This window comes from Lepidochelys olivacea (assembly GCF_965140295.1).
Source record: "Lepidochelys olivacea isolate rLepOli2 genome assembly, chromosome: 6".
In the NCBI taxonomy this organism is placed as follows: Eukaryota; Metazoa; Chordata; order Testudines; family Cheloniidae; genus Lepidochelys; species Lepidochelys olivacea.
Window position 1 is genome coordinate 32,955,461 of NC_140416.1, and position 24,119 is coordinate 32,979,579.

The window sequence follows — 24,119 nt, forward strand, 5'->3', positions numbered from 1 at the left end:
ATCTGGTATGCCATGTGTACTGAGGCATTCTATTGCTTTGTCTATTATCGTTGAAGAAAACGGTTGATGCCCACAACCCAATGAAGCTGGGGATGAGGGGTTTGCGGTGTGGAAGGGACTCAGGGCTGGGGCAGAGGGTTGAGGTGAGGTCTGCAGGGTGGGGCCCGAAATGAGGGGTTCAGGGTGTGGGAGGGGCCTCTGGGCTGGGGCAGGGGTGCGGGAGTGGTTCAGGGCTCGGGGATGGGGGTACAGGCTCTGGCATTGGGATGAGGGGTTTGCAGTGCAGGAAGGGGCTCCGGGTTTGGGGTGGGGAGCTCAAGGCTGAGGCAGGGGATTGGAGCACGGGCTTACCTCTGGCAGCTCCCAGCCAGTGGTGCAGCGGGGGTGCAGAGGCAGGCTTCCTGCACATCCTGGCACCGCAGACTGCGCTGCACCCCGGAATCGGCCAGCAGCAGGTCTGGCTCCTAGGCGGAGGTGCACAAGCGGCTCTGCACGGCTCTTGCCCACAGGCCGGTGCTTCAGGCAGAGCCCTGTGGCCCCCCCAGCCCAGGAGCAGGACCTGCTGCTGGCCGGTTCCGGAGTGCAATGCGGTGTTGGAACAGGTAGGGACTAGTCTGCCTTACCCAGGCAGCACCACTGACGGGACTTTTCACGGCCCAGTCGGCGGTGATGACCAGAGCCGCTGTGACCCAGTGCCTTCCATTCCACGACCCAGTTCTGGGTTGCGACCCACAGTATGAAAACCAATGCTGTTGCATATGCTCACAGACCTTCTATAGTCCTTGCTGGGAAACAGGAATACAGCTCGCTTGATTAATACTTTCTATTTCTTTTTGTGTTTCTTTTATTTGCATTAGGTTAAGGATTTTGTAGTCTTGTTCATTTGTATCAAATCTTTGTGGTAGAGCTGCTCTGGATTGGAATTCTGCTATATATATTTCTGTTCTTTTTTATAGCATACATCTATGCTATGTTGTAACACTAAAGTCTTAACATACATTGAAGGCGTTTTGGAGCTGACAGCAATGGTTTCTTAAATGACTTCAAGTGACTTATGATCACTTTCAATATGTATGGATTTTTGACCTCCTATGTACTGAGGAAATTTTTCACAGGCAAGTACAATTGCTAGACACTCTTTCAACTTGACCATATTGTCCTTCTGTCAGAAGTAAGAACCTTGATGCGAAGACTACCAGTTTTGCTCCAAGTCCTGTTTCACTGATATCGCAATTATGGAAACTGCTAGCACAGGGTGTGTGGTGACCAAGTCTTTAATGAGGTTGAGAGCTATGCCCTGCTAGGGTAGCCAGATCAATGTTGCACTTGTCTCTATCGCCTTAAGTTGCTTGAGTCTATGCACATACAAAGTTTTCTTGGTTTCTCTATGGCCACCATGTTGCTGATCTATTGTGTAGTTTTGGCAGTAATGCCACCCTTTTCCATTTGCTTTATTGCTTTCAGTATTATTTCTTTTAACGCTATGCTCTCTGCATGGTAGGCATTGCACTGGCAGGATGGTTTTGTCTGTTTTTAAGTGTAGCATGCCTGGAAGGCACCCTAGCCCTTCAAAAACATCACGGTAGTCCCTCAGGATTCAGAGATGCCACCTGGTTGTATTTGTCTGTATGCATCGTTTTCTTCTGATTGTGAGTTTATTGTATGATGTAGCCGAAAGGTTTAATGTCACAAGAGTCGTGTTCGCTTGAACTGGCTGATAGAAGTGGTTTCTGTCTGCAAAATCTGAAACTCAAGCTGGTATACATTCCCTTGACGTAATACACATTGCCCTAGGGGTGTGAGGATGGTGACATCACAGAGTTCTAATTTAGCATTGCTTGGCTGCAGTTTTGCTGTTCCATCTTGCATGATGCTGAGGAAGTGCTTGTAGCCCATAACATTTACAGATGTGCCACTATCTATTTGGCAGTCTATTTCTTGCTTGTTCCAGTGCTTCAATGTTACTTTGCAAGGTGCTAGTATAAGCTTAATAAATCATTTTCTTTTCTTCGTATGTACTTAGGGTTACCACCTGGCCAGTATTTGACCAGCCTGGCAAGTCTTGTATGGATTTTCCAGTTGTCAGAAAAATAATTTGATCTGCCTGGGGTTTGGTGGGTTTTTTTTATGTGGATCTAAAGATTTGCATTATTATACAGTATTATACAATACACTAGGATATCTAATGTTAAAAGTTTGTATCCTGCTAAAGATGCTGCACTGTTCCTACTTCTGCAGTTTAAGCGATAAAAGATCAAAACTGTTGAAAATACAGCAGCTGTCTGCCCACCAACACGCAAGCGCAGCCCGTGTGTGTGTGTGTGTGTGTGTGTGTGTGTGTGTGTGTGTGTGTGAGAGAGAGGGTTTGAGTCATGTCGCAGTGAGATGTGCGATGTTATCAATCTTATCTATATGTGTTCTCTCTCTAGATACTATAAGTGGATGTTGAAGGGCAGTAGTTTGCCCCATGCTTTGTGACTGGAGGTTGAGGCTTGCCTTGTGAGGGGTTTCTTGGGGTTGTTTGTTTGGGGTTTTTTGCATTTCAAAGGTGAGATCCTTTTAGATAAAAGGATCTCACTGTCTGGGTTGCTGCTCAGCTCACCATTGTTCACCTCTACTATATGGTATGTTGCTTTCTTTGTCTGCATACATACAGATTCCTCTTTCCGCCGTTTCTACACATAGTGCCATAAACTGGGCATTTGCCTGCTTCATGTCTTGTACTGCAATCAGTTTTCATTGTGGTTGCCTCATCATTGTATTTATGCAGTGGAGGAGTGGGGCATATTTTACTTCTGATGCCATGTTCTGGTTCTGGCAATAAGACACAGAAATCCCTGAGTCTTTACAAAAAGAAAAAGGAGTACTCGTGGCACCTTAGAGACTAACAAATTTATTTGAGCATAAGCTTGTCAACTGCTGGAAATGGCCCACCTTGATTATCACTACAAAAGGCTCCCCTCCACCACCACCACCCACCCCCCCACCCCGCTCTCCTGCTGGTAATAGCTCACCTTAAGTGATAAAAAAAAAAAAGGAGGACTTGTGGCACCTTAGAGACTAACCAATTTATTTGAGCATGAGCTTTCGTGAGCTACAGCTCACTTCATCTGATGCATGCCGTGGAAACTGCAGCAGACTTTATTTATACACAGAGAATATGAAAAAATACCTCCTCCCATATTTTTTTCCCATATTCCTTTTCATATTCTCTGTGTATAAATAAAGTCTGCTGCAGTTTCCATGGCATGCATCCGATGAAGTGAGCTGTAGCTCACGAAAGCTCATACTCAAATAAATTGGTTAGCCTCTAAGGTGCCACAAGTACTCCTTTTCTTTTTGCGAATACAGACTAACACGGCTGTTACTCTGAAACCTTAAGTGATCACTCTCTTTACAGTGTGTACGGTAACACCCATTGTTTCATGTTCTCTATGCATATAAATCTCCCCACTGTATTTTCCACTGAATGCATCTGATGAAGGGAGCTGTAGCTCACAAAAGCTCATGCTCAAATAAATTGGTTAGTGTCCAAGGTGCCACAAGTCCCCCTTTTCTTTTTGCGAATACAGACTAACACGGCTGCTACTCTGAAATGAGTCTTTACAGTAACAGATCGTCCCCCATATATCCGAGATGTGACAAACAGGGTTGCCACACTGAATGTTCCCTTAGCTTTTGTCACTGATCTGCCCTCTGACCTGGTGCTGACTATTCTACCTCCTATTGTACAAGATGTTGCACAGTTCAGGACCTTGGCAGTTCTAGCTGCTGCTCCCTCTTGTGGGTGGAGAGCTGTCTCTGGTTAACACCAAAGACTTACCCATCACAGCATCCAATCAAAGAGGATGATTTAAGGCCTGATCCAAAGCCCACCAGTGTTAATAGAAAAAGATTCACAGAAATTTGAGTACTCACCACTCCCACCGACAGGAATGGCAGCTGTGGGTGTGTGGGAGCTCAGCAGTTCCAAGGATCATGCCCACAAAGGCGCAGCAGCTAAAGTTCAGTAGTTCTTCCTGTACTTTGCGTTTGGCACCCTGCGGACCTCTCACAAAGATGAGCTATAGACCCAATTTCATAGTCATGACGAGCAAATTCAGCTTCTTCATACAAACTAAGTTTTAGTTGCAACTTCACAGTTCATCTGGAAAAATGACTTCCTTGTAATCTAGCACCTCATTCATTCATTCTTCACTTTATTTCAGGTTAGAAATGCATTCCAATGCAAGTAACACCTCTATTGCTTTTAACTAGGCAGAACTGTAGTGACTGCTTTGATAGCATTTCCTCATCCATTTTATCAATTTACACACTCATTTTCTCATAGCATTTTCACAGTGGTATGATCAAAGAAATGAATCTAGACCATGCTACCATTATTCAAAGCCACTGCAGGTACAGTTTTCTTGATAGTAGGGCAATATTTCAATCTTGCAGCCACATCCATGATCACCTGGGAGTCTCTCATCTGATATAGAGTTCTACCAAAGGAAAATTCAATTCATATGGTTACATACCAAATGTGTGCTCTGCAGTTTGATATATCTCTCTAAACAGAACCAAAACTGAATCTTCTAGGGAGCAGCATCTGGGAAAGAATTAATGGAATTTCACTATTATTTGTAGAAACTTGGTCAGACTGTCGCCATATCACATGAACAAGGTTGAGCCTAAATCTTAGTTTGCCAGGAAAAAAAGGGAAAAAACTTGTAATCAAGCTGAAGGATGCTGCTGTACAAGGGGCTTTAGAGAAAACCAAGTTAAAACAAACAGGTTTGCTAGGTTACCTGATCTCCACATACAATGGCAGCTAAAGCAGACTGATAACCAAAAAGTAGTCTGATCACTCTATATTCTTCAATTTATGCAGTATATATTGCAGAGAAATAAAAAATGCTCTTTACACAAAAGTTTCCTTTGCAGAATCAGAACCTGCTGTCTCTATTCACTGCCTATTCAGGTAAAACCTGATTAGCTTCCATCAGTGAGAAGTGAAGTAGACCTTGGCTTTTAAATCTTTTAAAATGGAACAGAAAAATCAGTCTCTCTCTCTCTTCATCAGTATAAACACTATAAATGATAGATACTGTACAGATATATGCATGTTTTACATGTTTGTACAGATGAAATTGAAAGGGCAACAAGTGGAAAGTTTTTCAAAAATCTGATAAAATAGCTTTTCACTAGAAATGAAACACTTTCATAGATTTTTTTCCTTTGCTTTTGTCAATTTCTTTAGTTTTTCTATTAGAAATAGAATGAAACAAACAAAATTTCTGTTTTGGGGAGTTCCACCCACTTTCTCTCACTTTTTCACTTCTTGCTGCAGAAAAAGTAAGAGAGAAGTGTTTTAAATATTTTAAAGTAGGAGAAAAAGTAACACTTTCTCCATTGAAAAAGTGTAAAAAATATTTTTTAAAGTGAAAGTTAAAAAGTGAGGAGGGAGAGTCACTTTTTTTAAGCCCCCTTCTCCTCCCCCTTTTTTTTAAATGTTTATCGTCACTTGGGTCTACAGACTACTGGGGCCATTGTCTGCAGGCGGCACCTTACGCTCTTTGGACATGTTGCAAGGATGCCACAAGGCGTTCCAGCGAATGCCATTCTCCGGGTGGCTTGTAACATCCAGTATAAAATTCCACCAACCAAGGGGTGGAGGCGACCCAGAAGAAGACCCCCTATTACATGGGTTTATCAAGTCTGTTCCAATGTTGGACTGTCAGGCTGCCAAGCCTTTGTGGATGCACAGGAACGGATCAAATGGCGAATGATCGCTATGGCTGAAAATGGCTAAGCCCGGCTAATTTTGGTTTCTCCACCTATAAATGAAGGGCCAGATCCTTACCTGCTGTGAATTAGCAGAGCTATATTTACACCAGTTAAGAATCTAGACCAGAGCATGGAAACACCTGTTTTTCACAGGCAACACTTAAACAAGTTACACACTCATTTGTGTGCGTTTACATACATTTATGAAAATCAGAACCTTAGTACCTGATTTATTGGATCCAAAGAGACTAAATAATAAGGAATATGTTCTAACAGCGGATTTCATTGCATTTCTGGACCTCAGACCCTTCAATATTATTTAGAAGTTTGATTTCTGTTGTTGTGTTTTTATGTGGGACAGGCACTATTAAGCATCCGTAACAGCATAGTATTCAAAGTGAGAGAGGCTTGGGAATGTGTGCCAGGTAGGCAAGAGCCTATCACAAGATCTCATTCCAGGGCTGAAACAAGGATTGCTTTAGAATCTCAGTGGTTTATTTTCTTAAAGTGTTCCTTGAACAGACTGTGTGCCAAATGGCTAACACATTAAAAAGAAGGTAATTAAAATGGTTCTTGGTGGTATTTTACATTCTTTAGAAGGGAAAATACAGGAGCCTTTTTATAAAAGGTCATCCTTAATCAGAAAGCAAAGAACTGATCTGCTGTATGTGTTGTTGTGTTTCAGATCAACACAGATTACATTAATCTGTTTGACCTGCCTAGCTTGCAATGACTTCTACCATGTGACACAGAACACAGCAATCACTTGTCGTCACAAGATATCTAAAAGTTCACACAATTTAATGTTTTTATAACTCATAGCAAGGAGGGAACAAAGCATTCAGCACAACTCATCACCTCATAAAAAGTGAAACTGACAGCCTAAATAAGATAGATTTCCAAGCAAAGTACATCTTACTGAATTTATGTGTCACTTGGGCATGCTTGCATACTAACATAAGCCAACAGTGACATACTTTTATGTCCTTCTGTGTACAAATGTTCCTTGGCTCCAAAGGCAGGTTTAGCAACAACCTTTTAAACATGCAGACATAGAAGCTTCCTGTTTTCAAACGGAAATTTTCTTCTCCTCATTGGAGAGAGCCTTGGTGAAGGATCTTTATGAATACATTTGTTGTGAAATACTCTCCCAAGGCCATTTCTGAACGAACAGTAAGCACCTTTCAGAGGTACTGCATTAGTAAACTATTCCTTGTTTCTATGAATGGAAAGAGAAGTGCACAGCCAAAGCTGGAAGGGTGGGGAATGATATGTATAAAATGTTATTCAATATGCATAAACAGCTGCCATCTTGAAGTGCTGTTAAGCAGAAATGAAAAGTAACTATGTACCTAGGGAAAATCCAGACATGTGCTTCTCCTTGAAGTTTGTGGATCACCTGGCACTTGATTTGTACCCAAAAGATTCAGTTCCACATAGTCAAATCAGAAATAGAATTATTTTCCTTACTTTTGCCCCAGAGACCTGTTTTACCAAACCCTGTATAACCTTGGGCACAGTACGAAGACAGCAGTGTATTTATGTTCCATAATATGGGATTATGGACACCCCATGCTCCCACAGACCTTACTTTGAAATGGAGCCAACCTATGAAGTCATGATCCACGCCAAAATATCCTTAAAATTCGAGAGGATTCAAATCCAGTGCTCTGGTTTGGATCTGTCTTACAAAGGTGGTCCAGCTGAATGATATGTGCATCCAGGCTAGAATATTTCCAACCTATAAAGTGAGGGAAGCCTGTAATCCCCACCCTTCCTAATGTGCTGGAAACCTCCACTCTGGCCCAACATTCCATGACTCACTTTCAGAGCTCATCTCTATCTCCCCTGCAGAAGGGGAAATGGAAGATTTTAGTGTGTAACACATTAGTGAATTCTCTTCTCCAGGAAAGAGAATAAAAATGGGAATACAGAAGATGTGAACGGATTGCGATGGCAACTTCAAAAAGGCACATGAATCCTGTCTTGCCCTGATAAAGACTATTTGGGGCAAATGACTCTGATGATTTTTCTTTAGAATTCCCTAGATTTCTTGAAAAGGCTTTGATGAGCAGTGTGCAGTAAAACTACAAGAAGATTAATGTGAATTTTCTCTGTGGTTTATGATGGGCAGCTGGCTTGCCTGCTACCACCCATGAGAGGGAATTTTTCAGCTGATACCAAAACAGCTCAATTATGTAATGGTTAAATGTGTGTGGCAAATTTGTCTGACAGACAACTTTTAAAAGCACACAAGAGCTTTGAGTCCACTTGAACTAGCTAAAAATGAGTTCATACTTGTTTCTACCATAAAGAGCTGTGAGGCTGGTTATGCGGTGGTTCAGGGCAAGAAATGTTCAGGGGGCTTGACCTCTCTTGATAACATAGCAAAGTACCATTGTAGAAAGGGGAAAAATTCCATTACTTAAAACTTTTCCTCTTTCTGTTAAACCAACATGTTCCACCGTTAAAACAGAATTCCATTAGTGTGCTTAAAATGATGTAATTTACTGCAGGGCCTTACGAGACCTAAAAATTAAACAGTAAGCACATTCACATTTTGCTTAGTTGGTAGGATTGTGTACCACACACAGGTTAAGTTTTAAATATTTTGGTAGTCAAGTTAAGTGAGGTGGCCTTGCAATCCAGGAGAGCAAGGATCAACTTTGCTTTAGATCCCAAATGAAACAGATTTTGCAGTTTTGATCTATATTGGGGCCAAACTTACTAGCATGCTGAGCCGCATATGACAATCTTGAGACATTTGAGAGCTGGGGCTTGGGGCGTTAGCCCCACTCCTGCTGAAGAGCTGAGCCCCAGCAGGTACACCCCGCAGCGCTGAAGCCCCAAGACCCCCTCCGCCCCACCGGACAGAAACCGCTACCCCACCATCCTACTTCAAGGCAGAAGTCCTGAGTTCTTGGGAGGCAGAGAATGGGGAGGCTGGAGCCTCACAAGCCACAGTTTGGCCACCCCTGATCTATATCATATTGTTTATTTGCAGATATCATAAAACTACCACACAATCTAAGACAATTAGATGCAATTGACCCTCCCACACGCGCACAAGCGCACACACAGTTTATGGGGCATGTCAGAGGTATGATCAGAACGTGTTGTACTTCTGCAATGCCTATTAGCATAACAGCCACTGCTTCCTGTCCCTCCTCCAGCAGAGAGAGCAAGAACCAACATGGTGCCATATACTACACTCTGGCAGTCCCTGTTAGCATAATGGCCTAGAGGACTTTAAACAAGCTGGAGGAAGTTAGAGCAGCCCTAAATTGATCCAATTACTAGCCCCTGGTTTGAAAGGGAGCACTGGTAGACAGCCACCTCCACCCCATCACCTGCACCAAGCACTGCTCCCTCATCCAAGGATTCAGACATGCGTTCATCTCCTATACATTTTTCCTTAGAAAGAACACTTGAGCCCACAGCGTCTGGAATCCCATTATGTTATAATGAAGTAAAAAACACACAGTGTTGAACTGCTCTTCCAACAGGACTGTTCTGTAAACTTAAATCCCCAAGGGAAAAAGAAAGGAAATCCAGACCAATACTTCATCTGGGAGATTGTCCAGCTTCCAGTCAGAAAGATTCCTACCCATTTTCTCTTCCTGCTAAAGTCAGAATTGATATACAGAATTGATATACAGACGAAAAGCCAGACACAGCCACTTTGTTACTGAGTAGTTTGGTCATGTACTTGCTCTTGAAAGTCATCTGACTCAGATTAATCATATAAATGCCAATGCATAGAGCCAGAGCATCAACATAGTTTGTTCAAGCAAAATCACGGACTTTTCAAAGAAATGCATCAATGCACATACTCAACTCAAGACAAAATCCAACTCTGTTAGCCAAAAGGACGATATGAAAAACATAATGCAGTGAGGTGATCTGAGCAACAGGCTGGATAGTTACCTCACATACGAACAAATACACAATGGAAAATCAAAGAGCGGCTCTTTCCAGGGAGCCCATAAAAACTCAATCATCAATTGCTTTAGAGTCTTTTAAACCTTCAAATATCCTGCAAGTTGTTGCCAGCCCTCTAATGTCAGGCTGGAATAGATTAAAGGCATCATACTATTTCCCACTAACACTGAACATTCTGAACTAAGCTGTCTAAGTTACCTGCCATTTCTCAATTGCCTCTTCCAAGGAACCTAATATAGGGCTGATCCTGGGAAGAGCTGAGCACCAGTGAGAACTAAAGAAGCTCAACTCCTCCGAGGGAGTTCTCAGCACCTTTCTACAGTCGAGCCAAAAGGAAGTATAAAAGAGTTTACATCATGTAAACTCTGCTTCTGCTCTAGGAAGATTGCCCAGGTTGTAAGACAAATGTTTTTTTGTTCCAAAATATTTCTTCTGAAAATGCTTATGGAGAAAATAATTTGGTGGGTCTTTCTCCCAAAATGTTTCTTTCTATAATAAAATAACTGAAAATATATTTCCAGAGATTTAGAGAATTGAGTCTGTACTATTAGTATGGAATTGTTTTGAAGTAGCACCTGCCTTTTTGTAGCATAAAATGAGTGAAGTTGTTCTGAAGCTGTTGCTAATCAGTAAGTAAAAATACATCCCATGAGAACTATCCTGCTTTAAAACAAAGAACACTTAATTAAAAACTCCCCAAAATATTTAACTTTGTTGAATATCAGCCTGGAAAATGTCAAGAGGGGGATATTTCTCCTTGTGAACTCTATCTACAAAGAGCAAGCCAGGAACAAAGGCATGCAAAAGATTCCAGATCAGGAGCTGAACTTGTCTGCAGCCCTGTAGGGGATAAGAAAATTAGTTGCATGTCTAACATACAGAGGGCATCCTAGGTCTCTCTGTTCATTTAGCAACTCATTTAATATTCCAGAGACTATATTTATTATTTAGAGGATTTTAAAAGAAAAGATGTGAAAATGTACATTTATAACAGCTTATCTTTATTATGCAAGTGTGCTTGGAGACAAGGCCTGCAGGGCAATTGTGTTCAATCACCAGGAAAGTGTCATTCTTTTTGAGCAACATTTCTTTAAAGAGAACTGTTGCTTTTAAAATATATGGACCTGATCCTTAGCTGGATCTATACTGATTTACACCAATTGAGAACCTAGCCCGCCAGGTGTAGAGAGAATGAACACATTATGGTATGGTGTGGATTTAGGGTTTTATTCAGATTCATTTGGAATGACTTGTGTCATTTACTCTTGACTTCAGGAGTGCTGAGTAATCTACCCATCCCAAATACAAGCCAGTAACACCTGTAAACTCACCCTCATGTACTATGTACACATACAAATCTGGGTAAGGAGACTGACGCACATTGGATAAACTGATTAGCATCCTCACTAGGTGCAAAGATTCATCCTTTTAACCAGTTATTAATATGTAATGATTCTATCCGTTCAAATAAATTGGCGTTCTTGTGAGATACAGCAATGCCTCTCCCAGTACCTTCTGAAGGAATCCTATGTATAATTCAGGTCTCTTCATAATGAAGGTACATAATGCAATACAGTCCATTATATCCAAGAGATAATCCTGAGAATATGCAGTCAGGAAGCTGAACTTTTATTTAGAACAACACTTGCCAAGAAGCTGATATCTTTTTTCCACCCAAGCTAATTTCTTCACCTTAAGTACATTTTAAAAAAAAAAATCTTGTAGCCAAGAATAAGTAGTGTTTATCTAACTAACTTTTAGAGGAAATGATGTGTGAATGAGAAAATTGGAATGCTGCCGTGGATCACTATTGACCATTTGAATTAAGATTTTATTTAGTTAAGTACTTGCACAATTATTAATTGATTTTACAGGATTTCCAGGTTTCTTAAGTTTTCTGTCTTCATAACAGATGTGTTTGTATTTTATTATTTCCATTATTTTCTCCACTGAACATACTGCATCAACGTGCAATGGTAAATTCTGCTGCTGAGCTCCTGGACAAAAAGTGAGCATATTATGTGGAGTTTGTTTTTCTTTTGATTAGAGCTATTTGTATGTCAAGAGGTTCTTAAATTTAAAAAAAAATCATAATGAACCTGGATTATTCATATACTGTCACTTTTAATAAGCCAAAAATTCTACTTAGTGAAGATAGGTCAGACTCCATCCAAATAAACAGATTCAGAATGTATTGTACAGGAACATCACCACTGAGAAAATCTAAGTAATTATAGACAAGGGAACCTAATAATTTCCTACTGTGAACTTGCTGTAACTCCTTCCTTCACCTGTTGATGCCCTCCTTCCTGGGTTAACTGAAAACACATGCTGAGTGAGTGTAATACCATACAAGCACTTTATAATGCCTGATCCTCTCCCTTTTTGAGATAACTGATGTGTTTCTTCATTGCTCACACTGACAGAAATAGCTGCATATGTTTTCGGTCTCCATGATCTGAATAAGAAATTTCCAATATTTTTAAAACTTCTATTGATCTCCCATTTCTCCCCACAATAGTTTTTAATTTTAGTTGTTTCTAAGTTGCCTATTTACCTTGAAGTGTCTTCAAAATGAAAAGATCTCATTTCTGGCCTGAGGGGACAAAGCATCTGTTTAAATGCAATGTTGTTTTCAGCATGGATATAACAGAAGCATGGATATAACAGAAGCATCCAATCCTTACCTAGCAGAGTCTGTTTGACACCTTGTCAGGAGCCCCAGCAACAATCATCTTTAATACAGAGGTATGGCCTGAAATGACTATGGGTCCCAGAATGCAATGCTTCATCTTGAACTGAGTGGCTGATTGCTCAGTTCAAAACTGAGCATTATGGTGGGCCCCATAGTTCCCATGGATCAAAGATGGAGGAGGTAAAGGGATGAACTGTCAAATGTCACAGGCTGCATTAAAGCAATAAGGAGTTTGACGAGAGGTAGAATCAGAACATTCCTTTAAAAAAATACTTTTTTTTATTGTGGTAGCAATACATAATTTGCCAAGATATATACATGAAAAATATCCCTGAATCACCTCAGAGATTACAAGCACCCTCATGCTGATGTGAGATCAAGTGAACCCAGTAAGCATTCTGGACATCTGTCCATCAGCACAGAGAAGAGCTCTCTAGTGGAGGAAAGGCAGATAGCCACTTGGGCCTTCTCTAGATCCAGATTTTAAAAAGTGTGATGTTCGATGGAGTTACCCCAGTTCAGCGGTTCCCAAACTGGGGCTCATGAACCCCTGGGGGTTCACAAAATGTTACAGAAGGTTCTCGGGAAAAAATTCCTTAATGGCAGACAGAGCTGTCCCTACAGACCCTGGGCAGCACAGGGCCAGCAGCCCAGAGCCCCTGGACTTCCAAGAGCCAAGCAGACCAAGGCAAGCATATCTATCACACTGAGGAGATTTAAACTTCAAGACTCTTTATAAGAAATGAAAAGGGAGGTGGATATGTTTTGCTGTTTTTAAAATTAAATAGGCAGCTAGTATTGTTTTTAAAATTATTATGAAGAACAAGTTTCAGAGTAACAGCCGTGTTAGTCTGTATTTGCAAAAAGAAAAGACGTACTTGTGGCACCTTAGAGACTAACCAATTTATTTGAACATAAGCTTTCGTGAGCTACGTGCATCTGATGAAGTGAGCTGTAGCTCACGAAAGCTCATGCTCAAATAAATTGGTTACTCTCTAAGGTGCCACAAGTACGCCTTTTCTTTTTATGAAGAACAAGTTTAAGCTTTGTTGTAATGTGCGTTGTTTGCCTGGACTGTTCAAGACCTGAATGCTTGTGTAGGAGGAACTCTTTGAGTTGGCTTCTTAAATACCTTCATGCTGTTTCACATCTGATACTCCTTGATGAAACATAGGAGCCTTGTCTTACCACAGGCTTATTCAAAGTGATGCAAGCTATAAAAGTGAGATCTTGGAAGAGTGTTGCTGTTTTCATAATCTAATAAAAATACTATAATGATAAATAATTAATAATAAATAGTGTGTAATAAGCATGTCATAAAAACAAATTTTATATTTCCAAGATCACTGCTTTTATAATTTATACTCAGGTAAAGGAGAAAATCCCTGGAAATATTCAGTTTTAGGAGGGGGTTCACAAGACTTGACATTTTAGTAAAAGGGGTTCAAAGGTTGTTAAAGTTTGGGAACCACTGCCTGGTTCAATCTGATTAACACCCTCCAAACAAACTAGTAAAGACAACGCAATTGTACTTTAGAACACACTAAAGTGGCCAATTTAAGAAGATGTTAGATCCATTTTTTCAAGCTTGATCTCTTTAACCTCACAACATTAAATCCTAGTCTAGACTTGGCTTTGGTTTTACAACATTTACTGGTGGGTCACCTTAAAAGGAACAAACTCATTGGGCCTGTTGGTTGGTTTCAAGATACGTCCGCTGCAAAAACTAAGAAAGGGTTCAATTCCACACATTTTTAACTCCTGGGCATATTGCTAACAATCCTTTACTTCAATGGAATTACACCTAATAATAAGCCCAGCAATAAATCTTTGCAATGTGAACCACCAAGTGAGATATTTTGTACTCCCTTTGCTTATTAGGATCTAATGCTTTATCTGTAAAGCAATGTGTTGTAGTTATTTTTTTATTTTTTACCATCTAAGAGCAGCTCCGAAGCTCAAATGTCACATCTTTGTTTATTCTCTATTACTAGCATGTATATTTTAAATAACTCATTCGTTACTGCTGCCAACGTGCTGACGCTGCACATCATTTTGTGCATGAAAAACAATATTTTGTCTCTTGTGTATATGCAATTAAGCAGGTTTTTTGTTCAGCAGAGTTTTTGTTGCTTCCTACTCCTCATACAAATCTACTGTAAACATACTCAGCACAGCAACTCTACTGTAATTGATGGTACTGAATTAGGGATCATCTTGGGTAAACTATGCCAGGACTTGAGTAGAGGATGAGGAATGGAACAGGTAACACAGGCACGAGTTTTCACTGCACCTTCACTACCTTAACAACTGAATATATTTTTTTTAATGTTTTCACATGTCAAGAGAGCTATCTATGGAGAGGCAGATCTGACCACTCAAGATTTTTTTTAAAATACTATCTTCACTGGACAGGAGAAGCATTACTAACACAGCCATCAGCAACGCTTATGTTCTCATTTGTTAGTCAACTATTTTTGTAAGATGTTTGTTAAATACCTCTTCTCATTTCTCTCATCGCTTAGATTGTGAGCAGTTTGGGCCCCTTTGGGTCCCCTAAACACTACTATAAAACAAGTAAAAATAATAATCAATAGCTCTTGTAACAGTCCACTGCAGAAGATATAGTGCATAATCCCAACTGGCATTGACTATGGAGTTGTAATAAGAAAATTCTCTGCTACTGAGTGCACATCAGAGTATAAGGCAAACTGCTGAGTTAATCAGCAGGTATTCTCAGTTAATCAGCTTCGCCTTGCCCAGAAAATGGTAAACAAACAGCAAAACTTTGCCCACATTGTACTGAGGTCTAGGGCATTGCCCGTGTGATATATTTGTTTTACAGCACCGGTAATACAAATCTGACATAGGCAGAAAAACAAAAGGCCAGAGATCTAAAATTCACACAAAAAATGTTCATTCCCATGGCATTTTGGTTAATCAATAATACAAGAAAATATCAAATATGAATTAAGACCTGCTGCAATTAAGAGTGTGATATATTTAGAGAGAGATTAGTAATTATGCTATTCTAGCTAAGCCCAGATAGACTTGTTGGCTGTACCCTACAAAGCTGAATTAGGTAGTTAATCAAAGGAGGGGGATTAAAACTGCCCAGCATGGTTGCAACTGATGTAGTAGATGTCTTCCACGGTTAGCTGCAATTATCCAGATTTTAGAATGACATACTGTAGATCTAGATCTTGATTTCCAAAAGCTCACTAGTTTACTTCACTCCATGTTTTATGATGTGTGCATACTCTATGCTTGAGAGTTGGGATGTCTTAAGAAAAGCTATTCCTGCAGTGTATTGGCTGCAGTGAGCTGGCTCCTTCCCGCTGAAGGCAGATGGTATCATCAAAGCAGCACAGCTGTACTGTAAGTAAATCTTACACTCAGTAAATTACTGCCTCCGCTAATGGGAGTCATTCTGCATCAGAAATGAAAACAGAATGCAAAGGAACGTAAAAGCAATAGGGTGACAGTGGGGAGGACCACCTCACATCCTCTCTTGTGCATCTGATAAATATGGCAAATGACAAGTGCGAAAAGACTCATCACCAGCTGGAGCTAGACAATTTGTTCAGTCACTATGTACGTGTACCAATGGATGGCAGATCTTGAGCGATTCAGTGTTCATCGGTTCTCTAGGAATGAGACTCCAGCAGCAGAAAAGGCAGCAGCAGTCGTAACAATAGTTATTCACTATGTAAAGAACAGAGCAGATTTCTTCTTTGAGAACCAAAAGGGAGTACACTGAAGGGCTGTCAATAGTCAACTGGGTCTCTGACATGCTAAAATGACTCCAAAATTGCACTGTTTGCATGGGGTGAAACAGATTTTTTTTTAAAACTGTACCAGTATCCCTGCTCTTCAACCTTCAGCATCACCTGGAAGTGTACAGTATCCATTGTAGCTCTGAATTGCTCATCTGAGTCTTATACAAATAACGTGTCCGAGTCATTTCGCAACAGCACATGTTTTTGAGCTCTGTGTGTGTTTCCATTGTGTAAACCATGGTTATAGCTGCCTCCCTAGAAGAAGCATTGATGAAGATCTGGAAGATTTTGCGCAGGAGGCAGCAGGACTTGCAAGGGGGTTGTGCTCCAATAAGATGAAGCGCTGCACGGAGTGATAGTCTCAAGCCCATCCTGTGTGGTAGGGATGACCTGGTTTAACACTGTACAGTGTCACCATGTGCCGAGTGCCTCAGACAGAGATGGGAACAGGGATCCTCTTCCAAAGACTTTATAGCCTAAGTTGTTACTTTGCCATGAGCCCCAAGACAGGACTGGGATTCAGATTGCTCTGAGGGGGAAACACCCTGTACCAGATCTAGTCCGATGATACACACTTCCCCCAGCTTGCCAGCGTATTTATATAGAGATTCCTCCCCTCTTCCTGTTGCTACCCAAACGAGGGAGGGAGCATTACACCCTTTTACTCCCTTGCATAGCTATGCACATCAGGCCACAATTTGGCCCTAAGTAGACAGTACACGAACAAAGCTGTGGGGAAGAAAGGGACAACAAAAGCCAGCTAGAATGAATGGTAAAGTTGTTAGCTCTCCCATGGGGCTTGTAAGTCCTATTTGACTCTCATCCTTTTTCAGTACATTAAGGGTGGCAGAATGCGCCCAGCTCGGGTTTATACGTTTGAAAATGCCTGTTATGGGAAGGGATTTTTCAAGGAGGTAAGTGTGGAAGTGTCAGACCAGGCCAGGAAGTGGGGTTCACAGTATGCCGCATTAAGCAAACTGAAGTCAAGCCTGGCTAAGTGCATGTTGCTAGTCAAAATAAACACGAGCCCTTTCCTTTGATGGCCTTTCACTTTATTTTACTGTCTTCTGAAAAATAAATATAGTGAAGTAATTCTGTATGTTGCAGAAGTGGGAATTCTGTACCTCATAGGTTTTTTAGTCTCGCTACAGTTTCAAGATCAGGAATCTTAACAGCGCCTTTGGATTGCTTTATCCTTAGCACAAAGTAATTGGGTTTACTGGTGTACACAGGTTGCAAATAATCATTTTTAATAGGTTGTCTAACACTTTTTAACTTGCAGTTTTAAACAGGACTTTGCACCTAGTGTAGACAGAACAAGTCACGTTAAATGGGTAATGGGTTTCCATTTGTTTACATTTTCACAGCTATCTCTGCAAAGAAAAGAGCTGGAAATTTGCTTTTCCAAAGAGAAAGCTGAGATTCTCCAAACTGGCTTTACTTTTCATGTTAGAGATACGAATCTTTGTCTTCCCCCAAGGAAGACTGAAATCTGGCTGCCGTGCCAACTAGCTCATGTCTTCAGATTAATGTCTTTGTGACAAGGTGAGGATGGATCTGAAACTAACACGGAACACATTCCATCTGATCATGAGTCTTACGCATTAACCCGCTGTTATCATGAAAGGTACCTGAAAATATCAAGCCGCCAGAACAGAAGTAGGAGAACTAGTTCTTGAGAACTTTCCTTTCAAAGCCTACTGAGAGGTCACAAAAATCCAAGTTTGGGAAAACAAAGACAAAAAGGAGGGAAAATGGAACAGCAACTGCTTTTAAATCCACCATCTCACAAGCACTTCCATGCTTCATTACTCCTGTCATAGAAGGGGACTGGGATTCAGAATAAAGATGTAATCATGTCACATTACAATCTGGCTCCCTAACACTAGTATTTATCCAAAGTAACTGTTGATGTCACTTGAATTACTCCAGATTTTCCACCAGTGTAACTGAGATCAGAATCTACCCCTCAGTGGTAAGGAAGAGAAGCCAGTGTTCAGTAATGTAGTGGTGCCAAAAAATATATTCAAGTTGGCCCTTGCCTTTGTTCTTGCTGCTTGTCTCACACACGGTGGTGGGTAATTCATCAGTCTAGACTGGTAGACTTGATTTAGAAGCAGATTTTCTAGCAAAGTCAAGGACATTCCTGAAAAATCAGAGACAAGAGAAAAAGATATGACGTACCTCACTTCCTGTTATCAACTATGGCTGTGAATCAGACGACAAACACTGACTCTGTCTTCTGAGAGAGAAGGACTGCTTCGCAAGCGCTCAGTGAGATAGCAAGAATGGGGGAGGAGCAGAAGAGAGTACGTTTCCCAAGGACAACTGCTGTACTTTCCAGTAACTATCCTGGAAATCTTGCCTAAAGTATGTGTTCATGGGGATTTCCATCCCACTTCAGCAAAAATATATTAAACACTGACACTAAAGCAATGAGCACTGTGTACTGCTCTTCCAAAGTGCTTAACATTTAAACAAGACAAGCACTAAATCACAGTCATATTTTTCTGAAAGGGTCTGATCCAGGATTCTCTGAAAAAGACTCTGCCAAACTCAGATTGGTTTGGAGACTTAAGAGCCCAGTTCTCTAAAGCACTGGAGATGAAGACAGTACCATGCATGATCAGTGCCTGATTCTGCATTTCTCACACACCCAAAACTCCTGCTGACCTCTCACTGGGAGGTACAGGTGTTGCAAGGAATGCAGGACGGGGCTGTGCCCATAGTTGTACCATTGAAACAATAGTTCTCATAACCAGGGAAGGTGTTTGCATTGTGGGGGAGAAGGGGAGTAAATCTGAGGGGGAAACCTAACAAGATGATACAGGAAGTGAGAGCGGACATGGAAAGGTGCACAGGTGCAATGAAGACAGGTTACTCATAAACCAGTTTATGGGATTACTCTCTTTGTTCCAAAATAAAGAGACGCTAAGGAGGTGGCTCACTTTGTGAGGCTCTCAGGATAGTTACAGCCCTGGAGCAGGAACTACTTTGGCGATTTTCCCTGAAGCTGACAACTGATTTATTTGTTTATATATATATATATATATATATATATTAAAGTGCCAATTCCTGGTTTTAGGCATTTTTGGCAGCAATTAAATATGCAATTACAAAGATAAAAACCCTAAGATACAAAAATGCATCCTGGAATCCTCTATGATCAGTGCTAAGGGAAGCTGGGGAGCCTGAAGGAGGTTGTGGTAAGTGAAGGTGGGCATAATGGCAATGCTTTCTCTCCACAGAGCTGCTGTGACTTCCACCAATATTGCTGTGAGCCCTCCGGACAATGTGCCTGAATGGAAAGGAAAGCCGCACGGCTGCAAGAGACACAATCACTGAAGGAAACACATAGTGTCAGTGGCATCCAGAAACTTGAATTGGAAGATTTTATCCTTTTCTATTTTAAATGCATCTTGGTTTCAAATGGACTTGGATGGTTTGAATCCAGGATAGGTCAATTCCACTTGAATTCCTGAAGTCTATGGCGTAAATTGAATAAACACTTTGACATCTCATTGAACTGGGCACGGGTTTAATTACCCATTTGTCCAACAGAGGAGAAACAGTGGACTTGATTCTGCTTCTCTTTGGGGATGGGGATGGTATCTTTCTGGGGAATACAGACAAGCTTGTGAGACTCCATATAGTATCAGTTGTGAGGTGATGGAGGCCAATACTTTTATAAAGAACAGAAACTATCCCCAGACAGAAAGCGTCTCAAGAACCATGTCAGCTTTTTTGTGATGCCTTTTTCTTTTAAGCTATGGGTAAGTAGCATAACATTTATTTCTGAGCCTCCAAAAAACAAGGTGTAGGAACAAAGAGCACACTGAGTTTTTGGGAGGGAAAGTCTAGGTACAAGGGAATATTTATTTGAATGTTGGCTGGCATGTATTTAAGCCTTGGTCCAGGGCCTCGTGATGGGGTGTTCACCCCCCACACCAGAAAGGAGGGGGTTAATAGAGGCCTCCTAGGCCTTTCACGCCCTGTTCCAGAAAGGAGCAGTGGAGGTGAGTCCTCCAAGCAACCTAGGGTTGGTGCACAGGAACCAGTCAGTTGGAGGGAGGCTGCACAGAGCAGCCAATCAGGGCCCAGTGGGCTCACATAAAAGGACCTGCAGGGCCAGAGACAGTGAAGCCTGGTCTACACTTGCGAGATTACAGCAGCCCAGTGTATCAATACAACTGCGCCACTGTAAGATCGCTCATGTACCTGCTCTATGCCAACAGGAGAGCGCTCTCTCGTCGACATAATAAAACCACCTCCACGAGAGGCGGTAGCTATGTCAGTGAGAGACGCTCTCCAGCTGACACAGCACTGTGCACACCACCACTTATTCTGGTGAAACTTATGTCACTCAAGGGTGCGTTTTTTTCCCCACACCCCTGAACGATAAAAATTTTGCCAACGTAAGTGGTAGCGTAGACATGGCCTTAGTTGCTACAGGGAGCCCGAGCAGTGAGGACTGTGTTCCTAGCGGGCTGCGGGAGTAGTAGTACCTTGGACAGAGCAGTTGCTGGCAGGGACTGGGGAGCAAGAGGGAGATCCTGGCTGGCTGAATGCTCTGAGTAGAGGGTAAAAAAGGTGCTGGGGCCATGGGAACTGAAGCAAAATTGGGGGAGACGTTAAAGAGTCACAGCAAGAGGCTGCTATCTACAGGGTTCCTTGGTCAAGACCCAGAGTAGTTGGCGAGCCTAGGTCCACTCCCACTCACCACTGGGGAAGTGGCTGGACAATTGACAGATACCAAACCCCAGAAGCGGGGAAATACAGATAGTGACACATCCAGAGGGCACAGTCATGAAGAGGATGCAGCGGTACTTGGACTGAGGCAGGTCTGTAGGTAGAGATGATGACAGGAGACGCACCACCAGGAGAGGGTGCACCAGCTGGCAGAGCTAATCCCCATGATGTACAGCAAGAGGCACTGCTGTAATAAGTGGACCCTGTGACACCTCTCCAAATTGTTTTGACACCTTTAACAGGAGAGCAGTGAAATAAACACAAACTGCTTTAGAATAGGAAAGAGAACTGGAGGAAAAGGGACATTACAGAGCAGTTGCATGAGCTGATTAAAAAAAATTAAGTCATGGTGTTGTCTGAGGAACAGGAGAGGAGTAGAAACCCCCACATTTCTGAATGGAGTTACTGAAGGTGAAGGAACAGTACAGAATTTACAGGGACTATTTCCTAAACCTTTACAGTCACTTCGAGTTCACTAGATGTCTTTCTTAAATTAATGTTTATAGAACCTCCATGCCCAGGGAGTCTGATAAATATTTTACATAAATGGGTTGTGGTAAAAGTCACTGAGTCAGATCTGCAGCGGATGTAAACTGGCATAGCTCCACTGGCATCAACACTTTGATATCAATAGAACGAAGCTAATGGACACCAGCTGACAGTCATTGGGCTAGTTATTTCTCGATATTTAACGCTCTACTTTTTTAATGTAGTTATTACCAATGGCAAGTGGAAGGTCTATGTTATAAAATTAAGCCAGCAGTTCCTGAACATACTCCAGTGCTGTGGCTTGACTGGTGTCTTTGTGAAAAAACAAAGAGCTAAAACTTGCCATTCTGTATAGTGTTACATTCCATCTCCCCAGCCATCATTTCTCAAGCCCTCTGCAATGGAGCAAGAAGAAGATGGTTATAGAGAGTGCTACTTTCCTCTGTTCTGTAGTGAGAGATAACTGAATTAGAATACAAAACAGACTGAGGTTCTCTACAACCTTGGGTAAAGGCTAAGGTTGTACTTTGTCTAAAAATCCATCATTTATAGGAACACCTCCTCAAAAAAGCAGCTTAAATGGATACAAGACAATTTAGTAATCCCCGAAAAGAATCTGCTCCATGGCTTGTTGCATATTGATTGCCCTTCTGTGCAGCCAAGGTGGCAGACTGATCTGGAGTACCCAAGCATACCGTTCCATTTCCTTTGTCGGATGGAGATGTAAATGGAAACCAGCAGAAGTTCGGAGGGTGTGTGTGTCAGAAAGGACAGGCAGCACAGTTTATGGTCACTAGCAAGCCATTACAGACACTTCATGAAGTTTCTGGCTGCCAAATGTGCTCTGAACAAAGACCAGTTTGACCATGTACAGCTTATGTAGCGAATCTCCACAGATCAATACATGCTCTGTATGGGAAGAAACATCAGCACAAAGAGCACAGTTGTCTAGCTGGAGAGAAGCAGAACTGAACTGACATCACTTGTCCAGAGATGCTCCAATGGAGGCGCGCAGGAGGTGTATGTGGGAAATGCTGCAACAAAGTTAACACACTGGACTTTAAGTATGATATTACATACCTGGCCTAAGAGCAGAAATCATGATGGTTTCAAATAAACCTGGGTGATGAATTGAGAGGCGTGCAGCAGGATGCCAAAGAAAGCCATGGTTTCATTTAGTTTCCAGACACCAAGCGTCTGATTCAATGCTCTTTGAAATCTTGAAAAGCAGGGACAGCCTAGAAATAAGAATGGCTAAGCTGCTTAACTGTGTGACTTACAGCTTGATGATCTACTTCTGTTGCCTCTACCTCTGCATCTCATGGGAAGCTGATTTCTCAGATGGCAGACATCTGGCTATCCAAATTTTACAGATGGTGAAATTTGCAGGGGAGGGGGGTGTTTGAAAAGATTTGTACAAGGTCACTCAGTAAACCTGTGGCAGAACTGGCCCCGCTCTCATCTCTAGACAATGCTGCCTCTATCTGCCATTCTCATTTTTACTTTAAGTTCCATCTCTTGCATATATCGCAAAAGGGATACATTCATCTGTTTCTAAGTAAAATGATCTGGAAGATCGTACTTCAGATGTGCTGTCAACAGCTGCTGCTGCTCTGACTGGATGAACACTCATTTTTGAATTCTCAGATCCCTGACAATAATATTATCACAGAATAATTAACATCCTTTCCAGCCCAGCTTAATTTTGCTCAATAAAGAAAAAACAAAGATGTGCAGCTGGATGCAATGACTTGCACCTCAATAACCATATCTTCTGTAATGCGCTGAAAGGGCTTCTTTTTTATAAACTATTGGCTTTTAAAGAATATTCTGACCTAAAGGAGTAACAACTCTAGAACCACTCTGGTGACTAAGCAGATTTTAAATTCACCACATGTAGCAATTCGTCTAGTTTCCTTATTGTACGAGAAAAACAAAAGCAATGTCTTTAATCTATTAAACTGTTTTAACATTAACACCTAAAGTCATGTTCTATTTCATTCTATCCACCCAAGGGCCTCAACTTTGCATACAATTACACTGCATGCATAAAGTTAAGAACAAGTCGCCCCATTGACCTGAACGGGTCAACCCATGCATGTAAAGTTAAGCCCACAGAACCATAGATTTAGCGATCATGAGTCTGACCTCCTGCATAACACACCCAGAATCTACACCAGTAATTTCTAAATCAAGTTCATAACTTCTGTTTGAGCTATAGCAGATCTTTTAGAGAGATATCCAGTCTTGACTTAATGGCTGGAAGTGATAGAGAATCCTTACATTCATATTGTTCCCCAGCCCCTTGTTCCAGTGTGCACCTTATTCTTGAGTCTCTCACTAAAAGGCAAGTTTTCCAGAACAAGTGTGTTTTCAGGACTGGGGCCTATGATATACATAACACTAAAAAAGCACATTACAAAATTGGACAAAGTTAGTCCTTATATTGTAGTTCTACTTAGAAGGGTGATGATGTGGAAGTGGTACCCTCTTAATTCAACAGACTTGTTCTGTGTCTATTCAGACTCTCATCACCTTTTACTCCTGCTAGCAATTCAAAACCAATGCAAGCACTGGAGAGGGAGCTGAGCTGCTTTCTATTCTGGCTGAGGCATCATCAAAACTGTTACACTATAATCAGAATTTAGTTATTTACTATAGGTGATGTGTAAGCCAAAAAGAACCCAGACTGATAG

The 24,119-nt window shown here is 41.5% G+C and overlaps 1 protein-coding gene across 5 annotated transcripts in view; it reads right to left on the reverse strand.

Moving 5' to 3' along the window:
• GALNT18 (polypeptide N-acetylgalactosaminyltransferase 18) overlaps window positions 1-24,119 on the reverse strand; it is a 382,178-nt gene that overhangs the window by 261,040 nt on the left and 97,019 nt on the right. The window contains exon 1 of one of the 5 annotated variants that reach the window (XM_084630741.1): window positions 22,504-22,540. The exons of the other annotated variants lie outside the window; for them this stretch is intronic. Coding sequence (XP_084486867.1) covers window positions 22,504-22,525 — 22 coding nt within the window. The 5' untranslated portion in view covers window positions 22,526-22,540. Of the gene's footprint in view, window positions 1-22,503; window positions 22,541-24,119 lie in introns of those variants that run through there. 5 annotated transcript variants of the gene reach the window in all.